We start from the raw sequence: 17,256 nt of genomic DNA, 5'->3' as shown, positions 1-17,256 counted from the left end.
CTACCCGACCGATGTCAATCAAATTTTCAACATAAATGAGGTTCGGACCTGGGACAGATTTCACTTTGACGGTACAACATAGGGGAGGCAGAGAGAGAGAGAGAGAGATAAAAATAAATAAGATTTAATAATTCTTGAACCATGCGACCGATCTCAATCAAATTTGCCACATAGATAAGGTTCGGGACTGGGATATTTTTTTATCATTTCACTTTGACGGTGCAACGTTGGGGAGAAGGAAATTTTTAAGAATGATCGAAAATGATCGATATCGATGTTGAAATCATAGTTTTTGTTCGCTGTGATGAACAGTGATACTTCCGATCCCGTTTAAATCCAAATTCAGCCCCTATCATGTGAGAGAAGAAAGGGAAATATATAAAAATGATCGAAAATGACCGATATTAGTGTCAAATCTATAGTTTTTGAGGTTGCTGAGACGAATAGTGTCACTTCCGATGCCGTTTAAATCCAAATTCAGCCCTTTGTGTCCAAAATGAAACGTATTCACCCCGTGCGAAGAACGTGTTTTGCTAGTACTAAAATATGTGTAAGTGAGATATGAAGTAACATTTGAAGTTTATACAAATCAAAATATTTATTTTCCAATAATATTCTAATATTTTTCTTGTCTTTTTTGTATTTCAGCTGTTCACCGCCAAAAGAATGCTGCGCTACGGGATGTTGTTATTTGTACTCTCCCACGGGATATAGACCCCCTACGTTACACAATGCTCACATCTTCAGTTTTGTCTTCTGGAATCATTGGTACTTTTGGTAAGTATCCCAAGGGTGCCCTTCAATACCCTTTTTCCTTTCTACGTAGGGTCTTATTTTATTCGTGCTTTTTAGAGGCCATCTTGAGAACGAGAGAAAGGTTCATGTATTTTTGCTCCTTTTCTCTGTCAAAGGGCGATGCTCATTCATTCACTATCTTGTTAAGAATTAAAGACTTTTGCACGTTGTAACTGGAATATAGATGCTGGGATGGAACAAGAGAGTAGAATATAGTCTTAGGAGAAAAGGGAGGTGATTTTTTTTTTTTTTTTACTTCGGTTTTCTTTTCAGCGAGGAAGAAGATAGACTACAAGTTAGGGACTTGTTTATCTTCTTTCTTTCCTTGGTTTCTCTCCTTCTGTGTGTGAAAAATGTAAGCACGAACTTGAGGGGGAACGAATGAGGCAAAAAAAAAAAAAAAAAAAAAAGAATGAATAAAAGGGAGGTTTCTTCGTTTTCAAGTCAAACCAAGAAATTGGAAAGTGCTTTTCCTTCTTATACTGAACAGCTTTTCCCTTCTAAATCTAACATTTTCTTTCCGGTTTTTTTTTTTTGTTATATGAAAAGAAAAACTCGTAAATCAGGAAAAACAAGTTTCTTTTTTTTTCTCAGCTAAACATTCTTTTTTTAAAACGGAAGAAAAACTCGTTTTCAAAATGCAGTCAAGAAACCAGAAGAAATTTTTGTCGATGTGTTGGTAAAAAGCTTGTAAATAATGAAGTTGCTAAGGGGAACTTCCAAAAATAAGTTAACTCTCTCAACGTCTGAAATCAAGCAACGTATCTAACAGTTTGGCTGTTAGCAAAGCGAATGACAAAGATGTTGTATTTATTGGCACACAGTATGTAAACGTTTTTCTAGTGATTCAAAATGTTTTTAATAAGGAAATTGTGCTCAGTACCGGGCCGTTATGTTTTTGCTCGAAGCAGCGAAGTAAAAGTTTTTTCGTGAAAGCAATGAACTCATATTAATGTTAGATACGTATTGCAACAGCGGACATAAAAAAGTACAAAACCAGGAATATGTATTTTTAAAATGAAAAAGAAGTGTAAGTTCAAATTGTCATACTACAGAAAGGCGATCTCCAGTACGGGTCACGTAAAAAAATATACTTGTTTGCTTGATGTTCAATGACTATAAACAAATTTTCACTTAAAAAAAAAAAAAGTCTTCAGACTCTGCTGAATATAGTTCAGTAAAGAACATAAACCTAATGTAATCTTTTCAGAAATAGTAATAATATAAATGAAAGCATAGTCCCGGTTCATCGAAAAAGGTGGAATTATGAATTGGCAATATTTCTACTTCACACAAAGAAGCAAGAAGTCTACTTGCACAAATACCGTGTAAAAAAAAAAATCCCTACAACTATGTAATGCAAGATGAGTCCATTGCGTACACACAATGCACTACACCTACTTTTCATCTATTGTCTTGGACTATATGTAGGCTTGCCATATTTTTTTTATTCAAAATACGGACAAGCCTTAAAATGACGACTCATCAAAGATACGGTGCCCAAACACAAAATGGATATATTTTGAAATTTCTTATCTAAAAATCACCTTTTTAGGTTATAACACAATTTTCTTTACTGTAATACTTAAAATACTATTGGAAACTAACATGTTTTATATTTTTTTATTAAAACAAATATAATGAAATCATGCAATTAAATTACGTATATTAAATCTAACCAAAAGAACCCTGGAATGGAAAAATGAGACACTTTTTTTAAAAACATAACCTACTTTATTATTAGTAACTAATATATAAGTTATATGATGAAAACACAATTATCTTCACCAGAGATTTTAGCGATTCCCGAATCGGAAGTTTTTAGGCTGCTCCAAAACTGTCAAATACGGACATTTTCCTATTTCATGCTTTGTACGATACGGACACGGACCCCAAAATACAAACAGTCCGTACAAAATACAGACATATTGCAACCCTAACTAAATGATACATTCAGTTACCTGATCAATGTGAAAAGTCATCTGGTCCCCCGATATATTATTAAAATATTCACTTTCATTAGCAGGCATTTTGCACAGTAATTTTTCTACCACAAAGTAACGTGCTGCATCTCTAGTACTTATCTTCTATGACTGCTTGAGCTGCTTTCTTCAATTCCTCTTCTTACCAGTTTCTCTTTTTCTTAGTGGCGGATCTAGGCCAAGACCAGGGGGTTAGGCCCTCAATGTTTTCAATGGCAAAAATAACTTAAGCTATTATTTATATATTTTTGAACGTTTATAGTAAACTCATTATATAATAGTCTGGGTTCTTTATCCCCCCAGTTTTTATCTTCTAGATCCGCCACTGCTTTCCATTTTGGTAATACCTGAAGAGATCAACAGATTAACATTTTCGTAGGAAAACACATTTGCTGCTTGTTCGATACTGGGTACGTCCTTATTTGTCCGCTATTAGGAAACTAATATGCTCATATAAAACTTGTCTTTCGTTCTAACAAGTTTCGTAATTTAATATTTGTTCGTATACTTAGGTACACTATACAATAAGAGACATACTAGACGCAATAAAATGTTAACGTACTTATCCATAAGGCTGGCACAAAAGATAAAACTTTAAAACACAGCACCTACATTGAAATACAATCCAGCTTTACACACCTTCCTTCACAATGGGCTGACACAAGTTACAACTCGTAAATTTGCACCTTTTACTACGTGTCTGCCTTCTTTCGGACATGAATAGTACTACTAGTACTGTCTAGCACTGGGAGACATCTGGCACTGTGCACGCCTTTTCTACTATTAGTAGAATCTGTTTCAAACCACGTACTAACTAATGATGTATTATTAAGGGTAATAGATGCCCACGCCATCTGTGTTTCTTTAATCTCATTGACTTATATGGGAAATTTATTCTTTCTGTTTCCTTTCAAACGATCTAGAATTCTAATAGTTTGGCTTTACTGAATTCTTTCTCAAACCTATTTACTGTTCTTTACATCGTGGAAACATTAAATTTGTGGTATATAACTAGCTGAACCTGCGCTCTCTACACAGCGTGTCGTTCACACATGAGCACGAATCTTTCTGTCATTTCTCACAACATTTGTACATGTCCTTTTAAAGACACAAGTGAAGGATTTCTTGATAAAAAAAGAAAGAAAGAAAGAAAGACACTCGGCAAGAGGTACCATAAAGGAGAGATTTTTCAATTATTTTTTCAATATCTCGCACCGTTTGCAAAATTTGAGCCTAATTCCGGTTGGAGTTTCTAATACATGTATGACCAGTGTTTTTTTTCTCCTTACATGCAGTAAGTAATAAGCAAACGCATTGCACACACGACTAATTATAGATTCATCTTAGACTGGAGATGTGATTATTTTTCATTTTTCGTTGTTATTCGGCCAAGAAACAAACGTCGGACAGATATACAAACCCCGTACACAAATGTGTGGTGTTGAGATGTATAACTTGTAGGATATGATCCTTAACTTTTTTAAATTTCAACACTTCCAGTGTACTCCTAAAAAATGTAATAAACAAATAACGGCCATTTTTGTTAATTAGAACTGGACAATCTACAAAAAATTTAGAATCCACCAGTGAAAATGGCACTTTTCTAGCACTTGGGGTTTTCGAGATCTCATTGTCCAAAGCATTGGAGACAACCATATAAACCTAGCATTTTAATATAAAGATTTGTAATATATCCCAATCAAATTTGATTTACATAATACATTTATAATACGTACATATATATAATGCAAATCCATTTTGAGAAAATAAAAGGACATTTAACTAAACATTACGAAGAAATCAGTAAATTCGAACAATAAAAATTACAGTTCATTGAAAAGAAAAAAATATGTATATATAAATAAGATAAAAAATAAAGATGACGCCGATGTGCACCGATGCACCCCCTTTTTTTGTGAATTTACACTATCTAAAATGGGAAGCTGGCAATGAAAATAGCAATACCTTCCGAAAATTTCATGTCATGTTTCCGTTTTGGGCTTAAAAGAAAGCGGAGTTTTGCAAAAGCAATAGTTTAAGTCAATTCCTAATACACATCAGATACCTAAAGGCATTAAAAAAAAAATGATTCAAATGTACAGGTAGTTATTGGTGCACCCCCACAGAAAATCCTGGATCCGGCCCTGATTTAGGGATAATAGCATTGATTTTATTATTTTCGTGTTTCACTTGTGAAAAGTACTTCTAAACTTGTAAGTTGTATTAATTGAACTCTAGGTTGGCACACTTTCATACACTTCATCAATAAGGTAAACTTTTTTTTTTTTTTTTTTTAAGTTCAGATCTTAATGAGTTAAAGTGGCTTACACGTTCTCTTTTTGCAAAAGCTAAATCAGTTCAGTTTCACATTATTGAAACTACGAGGATCCAGTGTTAAAACTGGAGATGAAAGAGCTACCACTTCCTGTTTAAATAGAGAGATAAGGGTGGAAATACTACTGATTCTATAGATGATAACTCCATGTCTCAATTAAAAATTTTATGTGTTATCGTTTTTGTTCTGATACTTCGAGAGAGAGAGAATCGTTTCCCCAATATATACAGTACATACCATAATTTAGATGAATTAAATGAAATCTTCCAGTTTAAAATCCCACGGTTATGCTCGTTAGGCTAACGGAGAGAGGTGATTAACGGAAGTGAATGCTGATGGAAGAATTTATGGAGTGAGATTGTGGGAGGAAACAGGAGTACCCCGAGAAAACCCACAATTACGATGTTGTCCACTAGAAATCTAAAAAAAAAAACTGCTGAAATGATAAATGTATATTGATAAATGAATATGTAGAGGGGTTATATTATTATGAGGAGTGCACAAGACTAGATTACTCTCTACAATTACGTAATGTTAAAAGTCTGTGAACTAATTAAACTAGTAATTTTGTTTCGTAAGAACTGCGAAAATTTCGTATAACTTGTAGAGCTTGTACTGTATGGTTCAGAAACATGGACATTATGCAAAAATGTTGAAAAACGACTGAAAGCTTTCGAAATGTGGTTGTGGAGAAGAATGGAGAGAATTAGCTGAGCCAAACGGAAAACGAGTGAGAGGTTGTTAGAAATGGTAAGGGAAAAAAAGAACAATTTTAAATATTATTAAGAAGAGGAAGAGAAATTGGTTGGGATATTCACTAAGAAGAAACTGTGTCACGACGGACTTCTAGAGGATGTGGTGGCAGGAAAGAGAGGCAAGGTGCGAAGAAGATTACAATTAATGGACGATATCAAAGCATAAAAATCGTACGTGAATACGAAGTTTCTCAGTTGCTCCAAGGGATCTGTCAATAATGGAACAATGCCTATGATGATGATGTAGAGTATATTTATAAGTTACATGTATATTACTATAAATTACTTAAAATGTGTAATTAGTGTTAGTCATGGGACGAGAAATATCTCGTCTCGATTTTCGTCTCGAAATCAAGACTAGAAGACATTTTAAAATTCGAAACGGGACAAGAAGTTTTATAAGTTATGTAATCAAAATTAGTTCATCGAAGTTTTAAATTTCACACACGGTTTTAGATTCATAAGAAACACTACAAATTGATAAAGTGATCCATTTATGAACGATGAAAAATACGCAATAATAAATATTATTACTTCTATTTTACACCTTTCGTGCATCTATCGTGACCCAGAAGAGTTCTAATAACGTCTAGATGTGATTAAGAACAAAAATAAAAAAACGTAAATTTACATAACCTAAGGAGGAGGATTTCGAGACAAGACGAGCAAGAAAATCTTTTCGAGAATCGAGAGGAGAAAACCTCATTTCTCGGTTCGTCTAGTCTTGTGGGTAACACAACTTGTAATATTGAAGATGGCAGTTAACTTTAAATAAATTTTGTATAAATAAATTGAAGGGCCCTCCGCAATAACAAGGTAGGTCGAGTTACTTCGATTCGTCGTAAAACTTAAAGAAGGCGTGTGGAACTTACTTTCGTTTTCCGTCGCCTTTAGTGCGTATAGGAAGCGTCTCTTGTGAGAAAAACACAATTCATCTGCATCTCGCACGTTAAACTTTTTAACACAATGCCTCATCTTTCACTTACTTTATTATTGCAGAGGGCCCTTCAATTACATTCAATGTTTTTCTCACCAATATATATATTTAAAAATTATCACGCTTGAACTAAGCTCTATACTACACAGCACCCGAATTTACTTTTGACATAAACCAATGAGCTCCTGGTGCGTTATTGCCAGACTTTTGGTAAGAAATTTGCTTTCAGTGCAAAATAATGCCACACTGACAGAATTTTCGTTTCACTAAGAACATATCGGCTGAATAAGATTTCCACATTACTGAATTGGCAACGTCGTTACGACCAGATTGGTCCATGTGAGAGTAGCACTCAAGGTCAAATATCAATTCAACTGCCGCGCATAGTCGTTTCTAAATACAGTTAATAAAAGAACTTCATAATTATACGTGTAAGATTGTGATTGAGTTGTTTTGGAAACACTTGATTAATAAAAAAGGTTGACTATTAGTACTTTATTGAAATAAAGTTAATATCTGAGGAACTACAACAAGCTTGTAAAGTAACCAGTTTTCTCAATGTTTATAAACACTGTTTTTGGAATCAGTAACGATCAGGTTTAGGGAATGATTTCTCGTACGAAAATATTAAAAAATAAAATCTGTTAAAGACGGTAAAGAAACTTAAAAGTTTCAATTTTTCTCCGATAGATGTCAACCACTGAAGGATCTTTGCTATTATCTAACGGTGCGATTTGTAACTTCTAGCATTCTATAATTATATACCTTTCTTTTAATGGTGGATAGCCCCCATTAAAAACACCCTTACCCATGAAAATGTTAATGGATTGATTCCATTAACGATCTCAGTCGAGAAATTGCTCTAGCTATATATGGCAGAGAACAAATTCGTTTCCATTTAAAATAACGGACGGACTGCTATATGTATACGGACTTTATAAGCAGGGCCGTATTTAAGCCGATTAAACCGATTGCTTCAAACTAGACTGTAATTTACTCCTGATTGTCAAATATACACAGGAATACATTGTAATATACAACTCTCTCTCTCTCATATATATATATATATATATATATATATATATATATATATATATATTACAATCCCAGTGACTGTGGCATCTGGAAAAAAGAGTTTTTCCAAGTTAAATCTGATCAAACTTCAGTTGAGGTTATCAATTCAGCAACAATGTTTGAACAGTTTGGCAATTTTGTCTCTTGAATCTTAAATTAGCAGGAGTTTCAACTTGTTCAACTTACACAAAATTCTAATTCGGCATTTAAGGAAGCAAGAAAAATAATAAAAAGGAATCATAATATACCTCATTTATACTGTAAGTGATTACTAAATGTTTCTTATATATTATTGCTATTACTAGTAGTATTTTTTCTTATTTCTACAATTATCACGTGCATAACGAATATACGACATCTTTTTGTAATATACAATAATTTTGAAGACGAAAATCGATAATTTTGTTCTCTGAGGTTGGCAACTTTAGTTTGAGGTTAAAATTAATTAAGTGGGAGGGTTGCTACTCGCTTCTACAATGCACAGCATTACAAGCAATAATAATAATTTAGTATTTTGTTCAATAAACTTTTTTAAATTTTAAAATGTGAAGATAACTGTTTGTTTAAGGAACAACTTATAAATTTGTTACATTTAATAACTATCCAGGCATCTTTCGGGAATTTACCGGGCCTGAGAAGATGCCAATTAATTGTATAAAGGCCCTCAGCGCCCATGGCCTACAAATTACAAAGGGGAAAGGAACCTGAAGAAGATACCATTAAGGTAAACAACCGTCGAAGTTTCCTTTTCATAGAGGGTTTTATTCCAGGGCGCTGTTCCCCTTCCCTCCGTTGCCTCTAAGTAATCTTAACAGCCAAGTTACAAACTAGCATATTGATAAACATTCATGCTAGTTCTTGTATACAGCTTCTTGGTGTCTCATTCCTAGCAACGTTTTTGGCCTCAACGCAACTAGAAAAAAAAAGTGGGGAAATACAGAAACCGAACTTACCTGAACACACTACGTTTTGTCACACGAATAAGAGAAACTTAATTCTTAGCAACTGTTTGATTGTTGATAGGGATGCGCTCGAGTCGAGACATGTCTCGAATCTCGACTCGACTCGACTCGAATTCGAGTCGAGACACACTTTGTAAAATTCGAGACGAGTCGAGACAAACGTATTTCTCGACTCGAATTTTCGAGTCGAGACACGAGTCGAGTCGAGACGGCTCTTAAAAATCTCGACTCGACTCGAATGTCTCGAAAATCTTTCTATAATTTTTAATATTATTTTGAAGAAAGTATTCACTCAGAAACAGCCTTGAAACCAATTCCAGCTTTTATTCCTTCAGAAAGGTACAGAACGCATAAAATTAATAGTTAATCTTTAAAGATCAAGATTTAATTTTCAGCTCAATTCGGTTAATTAGAACTAATAGTTAATGTCGTTGTATTTGGTTGTACTGCAAATATAATGATAATAATAATAATAATTGATTATCTAGTTTGTATAAAACTATTATCCGTAGTCTAAATCTAGTTTGTATAAAACTATTGCGATAAAGTGAACTTCATAAATTCTCTGAATGAGCAGTTGGTAGTCTATAGTAATTTAGCATAGTTATAATTATTGTGTTTTCGTTCCCATGAACGCAATAGGGTTACGTAACTTCTGGATTATTCGCTTGCCCAACTATTCTGAGGCTTTAATATGTTGCAGCATATCACGAGCTACGGATAATATATAATGTAACATTTGTTGTACATCACATATTATGATACGAGACTATTTTACATAGTATATCTTATCTAATATAAATAAAATAAAGAGTTTCTTTGTGTGTTTGTCTGTCTGTCTGTGCGACCTGGGGACCAGACGAGTGGACCGAGAGTTCCCAAAATTTGGTCACGGGTACCTTAGTCCAGGCCCCAGATCAAGACGAAGCGTTCTTTTTTTAAATTTCGAACCAGGGGGGTCTCGGGGGGAACGTTTACTGGGACCGACCTGGGGACCAGACAAGTTGACCGAGAGTTACCAAATTTTGGTCCAGGTCCCAGTCTAAGGCGAAGCGTTTTTGTCAAAATTGGAGCCAGGGGGTCTCAGGGGGCGTTTAGCGAGACATGTAGTAAAAGTAATCCAAATTGATCGACATTAGTGTCAAATCCATAGTTTTCACGGTCGCTGAGATCAATGGTGACACTTCCATCAGCGATGACTTACAAATTCAGCTACTACTGTATGCGGGCCGGGTGACAGCGGGTGAGAGACATGTATAAATAGCCCATATTGATTGATACTAGTGTCAAATCCATAGTTTTCGCGGTCACTGAAATGAATGGTGATACTTCCACAGGTGTTGACTTCCAAATACAGCCCCCATGCGAAGAATGGGTATATTAAGCTTGTATTACAATAAATGGACTGCTTGGATGCCAAGAACTAGTACAGATAAGTACCATTCACTTCTATGAATAGGTATTTTTTTAAAGGATTTTAGTAAACACTAAGTTATAAAACAATGAACTACATACAGTAGTTATGGTTTTGGTTCCCAACATAAAAGAAATATGGATTGTTCATGAGATATTGAACTTCAACTTTCACTCCTGGAAAATTTCAATTTTGGAGTTAGGCCACTTGGCATCAAAGCAGTTCACTGTAAGATAAATACATTCCGCACATTAGTAACATAGTTGTTCAGGGGCCTTCGATTTCCATCCTCTCAAATGAAAGCTGAACGATTGCTTGATACATGCTGACTATATAGGAGAAATAATGTATTAAGTTTTCGAGCTTTGGTGCGTATCCGTATTTACACTCTGATATAACTTTAAGTTCACACTCAAATCGAGCTAATTGTTTAATGCATTTCGAAAGCTTTTGTTTTTATGCAGCTCATTAAGGAAAATCTATTTCATAATCGTAACATTTATGTACTAAGAAACTATGAACGTAAAGTGGACTCGACCTAGCCCCGTGGCCGCTGTGACTCAGTGGCACAGCTCTCACCCTTGGTGTGTGAGGACTCTGATTCTGTGTGTGTGTGTGAACTCCGCGGCTAGTGTATGCGTCTTTTCCGTGGAAGACTCAATTCCCGGCGCGAGCTCATGTAGTTCGGATTCCACGTTAATCAGTAGGTCTACATTTCATATATCCTCGCTGCTGAAAGAGACAGTAAAGTCAAAATCAACTCAACAATATATATGTGTGTGTGCTTGTGTGAATTTCCTCGTGGCTGTATGGTTAACACATACGCCTTGATCGCGGGAGAGTCTGGTTCGATTTACGGTGGAAGCTCATGAAGTTGTTACCGGTATCCCACTTTAAACTGTAGATCCATGCCTCATATAACCATAGATATAATATATATGCCTTTGATACACTTATTTTCCGACTTGGAAGCCATCGAAAATTTCCGGACACAGAGTCCCGTAGACCGAAAATGAGAAACATGGGTACAGAGTAAAACAGCCATAGAAATTTAAGCTTTTTAGGCTAACTTAATCCTTACATATAATGCAACTAGCTTCGCCAAGTTATAATGGTGGAAATGCTATCATTGCAACACTCTGAGAATAGAAAATGTTCGTCAGGTATTACTATCCCCCCCCTCTCCTGCAGAATGAAAACCCTAACTAAAACTCAATATATATATATATATATATATATATATATATATATATATATATATATATATATATATAACTATTTTGTGTAATGTAACAAACAGTGGCGGATAGTATTCATGTTTCCTTGCAGAGGTCGTTACGAGGGTTCGCTTCCATCTTCCTCTCCCAAGAACTAAAATAAATTAAAAAATTGCTATTACTTGTTAATCTTGTACAAAGGACGCAATTAAAGTCCCAGTGTAACATCCCTTCACATTTAGATTTTTCCCCTGGAAGAAAACCAGTTATTATTGTTTCTTGATTTCTCAGTCTCACCTACATAAACATACGAATAGAATTACAGGATAGGACATGTTTAGAGTGCTTGCACGTGACATCTAACTATATTTCTCATCAAATGTGTCACAGATGAAAATTTCCGTTTGTACTGCCTCTATTTTCTGGTACAAATGTTTCATTTATGTTATGTTGCTAAAATTCGTTAGGAAAGAAGTACAGACTGCGCCTGTGTGCCTGACAAAACGTAAATGTACTGGATAATTATTTCTTCACTTTCTCCCAGAAAAAAAAGTAACCCATATCATGTCGGCTAACAAAAGGAGGTAGTGGACCAAAGATAGCCGTTGTTTACCTAAGGTCATTACACAGCAGGGGTTTCATTCAGTCAGAGGGAAAAGAAAAAAGAATTTAAGGTTTCTACATTTGTTTTGAACTGCAATATACTTCTTCCTTTTATTTTAAGAACCATTTCCTTCTCATTTGCCTGCATCAGAAAAAAATTGCAAAAAAATCACTAGAATGTGCCTATTTACCCAAAGTACGTACTAGATCACTAGTTCAGTAGTAAAACCACTAAATCTAGTACGAAATCATAAATGTGGCATCCCTGGGTTGGAGCGAAAGTAATGGTTGGAGTAAAAACTAGTCCGTATTTCTACTGCGTTCTGTTGTTGAATTCACAGAAATGTTCAAAAATAAATTCAAGAAGTAAAACACGATCCTACAAAAGACTGTTTACTTGCTCACTGGTTTTCGTATTGTGAACTGAAACTCAAGTGCGCAGTCATGTTGAATACTTCTGTCCCTTTCTACTTTACAACTTGATGTGGGATGAGGGTCAGGATAGATCTAGTGATATACCGCTAAAGGAAGTGCTTCAGTACAGAGTCGGAAGCGGTATGTATTGTTTATACTACTTACAACGTTACCTCCCACATAAAATATAAATTCACCCTTTCTCCCTTCCTTTTTCGAATACAATGAACCGACTCTTTTGCTGAAGAAAGATGCTAAAAGAAAATCGAAACATCTGTGTCTAAACTTTCTTTGAAGCGCAGTCTTTTGTATTTGTAAGGTTTTGCGAGTGTTTTCGAGATAGCCAAATCTTTTACCATGGACTCCTGCTGCGAACTGACCATGAGTAAACACCCGATCTCGCTGTGCTCAATTTCTCTCGCACACGTGAAATGGGTTTGTTGTTTCCAAAACAAATAGGAAGTTACCTTGTGCTTTTGCATTTCTGCACGCACACAGGTACCATTGTTGTTTTAATGATCAGAAGAAATATCAAAACCATCCGATATATATGATACAAAACAGCTAACAGAGGGAGGCAAAGATAAAAGTAGGCCCATACCAAGTTTTCCGCGTGGTACCATTATGGAGAATAAATATTTGATAAAGTCACGTAGATGCGCTTAAACCTATTCCATCTGTCCTTATAATTTTTCTGATCTCATCAATTTCTCAGGAGAATACGTACAACATATGTCCAAATTCCATATATACTCTTTCTAAACTAATGAGTAAACTCATTAAGAACACCAACTGATATCAATAAACAGGAAAGAAAACAATGCTTTATACTTCTATCATTTGGTACACATCTCTATGAAGCACAGCTTGTTTCTTTTCAAAATAGCTCCTTCGTGTCACAGCTGTGGTTAGTTTTGTTTTGTGTTAGGATGAAAGAGAGAAATGCAACATTTGCTTCGCGGTGAAGTTATATATATTATTAAGATGCGCGGTGATAAGCGAGGTTTAACAAAGAGTGCCTTTCGGATGCACAATTTAAGGGGTAGTTGCAGTCCGTGTTGAGAATCGAACCAAAGCTAAGTAAGACATGTTAATATTGAGCTCTTTTGTGGTAAAAGTGAACTTCAGAAACACACAAAAGACTTGAAACATCAAGCTAATGTAAAGCAATTGAAAAATAGCCTACCTATCGCTGCATCTTTTCTGTGGCTAGGAACATGCAGTGTGTAGCAACAAGAATCGTGTTAAGAACTTTTCGAACATAACATTCCCTTCCACACCATAAAAGACAATATAATGTTTGTTAAAAGAAAGTGCACATAATATTTTTAAATTTTGTTTGTGATCCTATCATGCATAATTATAAATAATGCCTTTCATACTACAAGAATGAGTTCAACTATACGTCATGGCCCCTCTAAAGCGGGGCCGCGGTGGCACAGTGGTAGATCGTTCACCTCTGGTGCTTGGGGACCCTGGTTCGATCCCAGCTCGCACCAAGTGAACTTTGTGGTGGACAAACACCGTGTGCGTGGGTTTCCTCGGCGTTCTTCCGTTCCTCCTACTTTCTTCATTCCACGATTTCACTAATTTCTCATCATCACTCCGCTCCTTTAGCCTAACTGGCATAACTGTGGGACGTAAAACTCAAAGATTTCACTTCATTTTTTCCCTCGAAAGCGATATCTTTCAAAATTATTTATTGTTAGATATTGTAAATTTACGGTATCTATTTTAGTAGACGGGAAATTTTGCATCTAATCGGATAATTTCATGGCTTCTAACAGGAATTCGCAGTTACGAAATTTGCACCACTGTCTTTTGAAACGATGCCTAGAAAAAATACTACTAGAAAATAACTGAAAACACAAAATGGATTTGATAGCCAAATTCACGTCATCTTGGTGCGTCATCATTTTTCTTTAAATATGTGTATTTAGTATTAGATTAGAGTTTAGTGTCCCTTTCAGCATCAAGGCTATATGAGACGTGAACTTACAAATTAACGTGGGTTCAGAATCACAGGAGTTCCCATAGGAAATCGAACCTAGGTCTCCCGCACCAAAGACGCGTACGCTAATCATATGAACAAGGGTGTTCGATATTTAGTAATGTGTACATAAAGTTGTGAAATTGCGCTTGTATAATGGAATGCAATTCCTTCTACTGACAAACCTTCACAATACTTAGCTGGACAAAGTATCTTTAAAAAGAAAATGTCACTCTTTATGTTTCAGTTCCTGGTTCGACTGAAGGATGGAACAAATTGCAATGAGCGTTTTTGCATCCTACTTTGTGTAGTTGATTCATCAAAAACTTGGTATTTGATACGGATATGAACTATTACACTTATTTGGTGTTTATTTCTAAATAATAAGTCCTAATACAATTTCATAAAGTTGTAATTCTTCTTTAGTTTGTATCACTTTAGACGATGACAAATCCAAAAGGTGTTGTATCGGTGCAGTACCAGTTTTTCACGTTTTTCAAAATGTTCCAAAACCCAAAGAATAATCTTTAATTTCTGATATTTTAGTCGTCACAAATTACAATTTTATAATGTAGTCAATGTTTATAATTACTGGGCAGTTGGGCGTTTAAACTAATGACATCATAATAAAGTCAAAACCATAATTTTGAGTTGAATTGATTCTGAGTTTAACGTCCCGTTCAGCAGCGAGGCTATGTGAGACGTGGACCTACTGATTAACGTGGAATCCGAACCACATGAACTCCCACCGGGAATCAAGCCCAGGTTTCCCACGCCAAAGGCAAGTATGCTAACCGTTAGCCACGAAGGAGCTCCACGATAATTTTAGTGAGCGATAAGAAATATCTCGCCAGTGCTTTTACAATAAATAAAATTTTATAAGTATTAAAAAATAGTGGTAAGAGATTTTTAATAGCTCTTTTATTTATGAGATATGAGTATTTTGAAAAAGAAAAAACACTAAAGAATAGGTTGGCGGAACCACAAAAGACTCGTAAAATAAACTTTCTTATAAATACATACGCACCTTACTCACCTTTTATAATTGCTATGCTTACGTTCTCCATAAAAACAGAAATTCTCTTTTAGTGATACTTTACACAAGATCATGAAGTGGGTTCAAATTTAATTAAAGGCAAAATACAATACAATAATCCACAAATATTGCCTCAAGTGAGTTTAAAGATTTCTAAACACTAGTGCGAAACCGGGCTCTGCCGTTGCGATCGATTTACAGGTCTTGAGACGAAAGTAAGAAGGGACTTACGCACACAGTAAGTAAAAACAATTAATATGCCTGTAATTTTCCCCCAAATGGGTGTATCTTAAAACTAACCTCACCATTATTTTTCTAATTAAATTCTAGCCCGAAATTATGTATCATATTACCCTATTCCCATTTTGAAAACTTGACCTTAATTCAAAATGGCGGATTTCAAGATGGCTGCCATCAAGGTCATATCTACCATACGACTTCCCCCCAGGACTTATATGTATCCACATGGTTTTTCTTCACTTTTCTTCATTAACGCTCCGTTTACAAAGGGTAGTAAGGGACTTCTGTAGTAATCTCTAATAACCACATCACAACTCTTAAAAGTTATTTAAAAAAAATAGAAAACATGCACCATGGCAAAAATTTGTCATCACAAGTAATGATGCATACATGCCTTCTATCAGCAAAAAAAGTTTCATTGAAATTGGAGCCGGACATTTGAGTGATGTCCCTTGTGGGATGTGATTGAACGTGACGTCAGAACACATCGCCCCCCTTCCCGGAATTTACGGGAATTAGGTGACCTGAGTGAGCACATGTGGTGCCAGCTCTCTCCAGCGACCTATCAAGGATCATTGCGTGTATGCCAAGACGTGTCGCCGTTTTTATCCATGCCAAAAGTCGACATACTGACAATTAGGTAGGTTGTCATGATGGTCTGGCCGATGTGTGCGTATATTTTAACTCGTACATTTTGTCTCGACTCGAATTCGAGTCGAGTCGAGACAGAGACTGTCGAGTCGAGACACGAGTCGAGACAGAAACATATTTTCGAGTCGAGACACGAGTCGAGACAACATTTTCTCGAGACGAGTCGAGACAGGCTTAAATCTCGACTCGACTCGACTCGAATGCATCCCTAATTGTTGATTGTTTAACATTAACTATGAAGTAACAATGATCTTAAACAGTATACCATGTTTCATTCTAATGTCTCTAATATTCAATTTAAATACATTTGATTGTCAATATACAGTATAGTTTTAGTGTGTATAAGTTATATTGGACCACTTTACGATGACATTTATGTGTTGGGTGGGGAGGATTGCATACTACAGTGAAATTTAGAGCTATGTCGGCGGTAGTTCACTACCAGAAAGGCCAAACTTGCCGAATTGGTCTAAATGAAGAAGCTAGACGAAGAGGGTCCTGAGAGAAGGCAGTAGTTCTCCAGTAGCCAAGCTGGTGGAAATCATAGTGATTGGTACGGCAGCTTGAACATTAGTTCCAGGCGTTGGGGTACTCGGGGTGGAAGGCAACGGGAAACCACTACTCTTATTTCTCCCTAGTTTGCTGACAGCAGAAAGAGAACATATGTACAATTGTCTTTCTGAGGTCAAAATATGGTTCCGGAGGTAAAATATCCCCCCATTCTAATTTCCGGGAGAGAGGTGGCTTGGGAAGGACTATTGGACGAGAAAATAACGTTGTGCGAAGGATAGATAGGGGAAGGAAAATATGCAAGAGCAAAAAGTTTAGGATAAGGACATGGAACGTACGCA

General features: G+C 35.7%; 1 protein-coding gene across 1 annotated transcript in view; it reads left to right on the top strand.

The window, feature by feature from the left end:
- The window catches only part of LOC145671109 (uncharacterized), a 233,464-nt gene that overhangs the window by 74,523 nt on the left and 141,685 nt on the right, over positions 1-17,256 (top strand). The window contains exon 3 of the mRNA XM_081739892.1: positions 649-777. Coding sequence (XP_081596018.1) covers positions 649-777 — 129 coding nt within the window. The remainder of the gene's footprint in view (positions 1-648; positions 778-17,256) is intronic.

This window comes from Thermobia domestica, chromosome 15 (assembly GCF_964235325.1).
Source record: "Thermobia domestica chromosome 15, izTheDome1.hap1.1, whole genome shotgun sequence".
NCBI lineage: Eukaryota > Metazoa > Arthropoda > Insecta > Zygentoma > Lepismatidae > Thermobia > Thermobia domestica.
The sequence above is the reverse complement of the archived record's forward strand: the minus strand, read 5'-3'. Positions and strand labels throughout refer to the sequence as shown.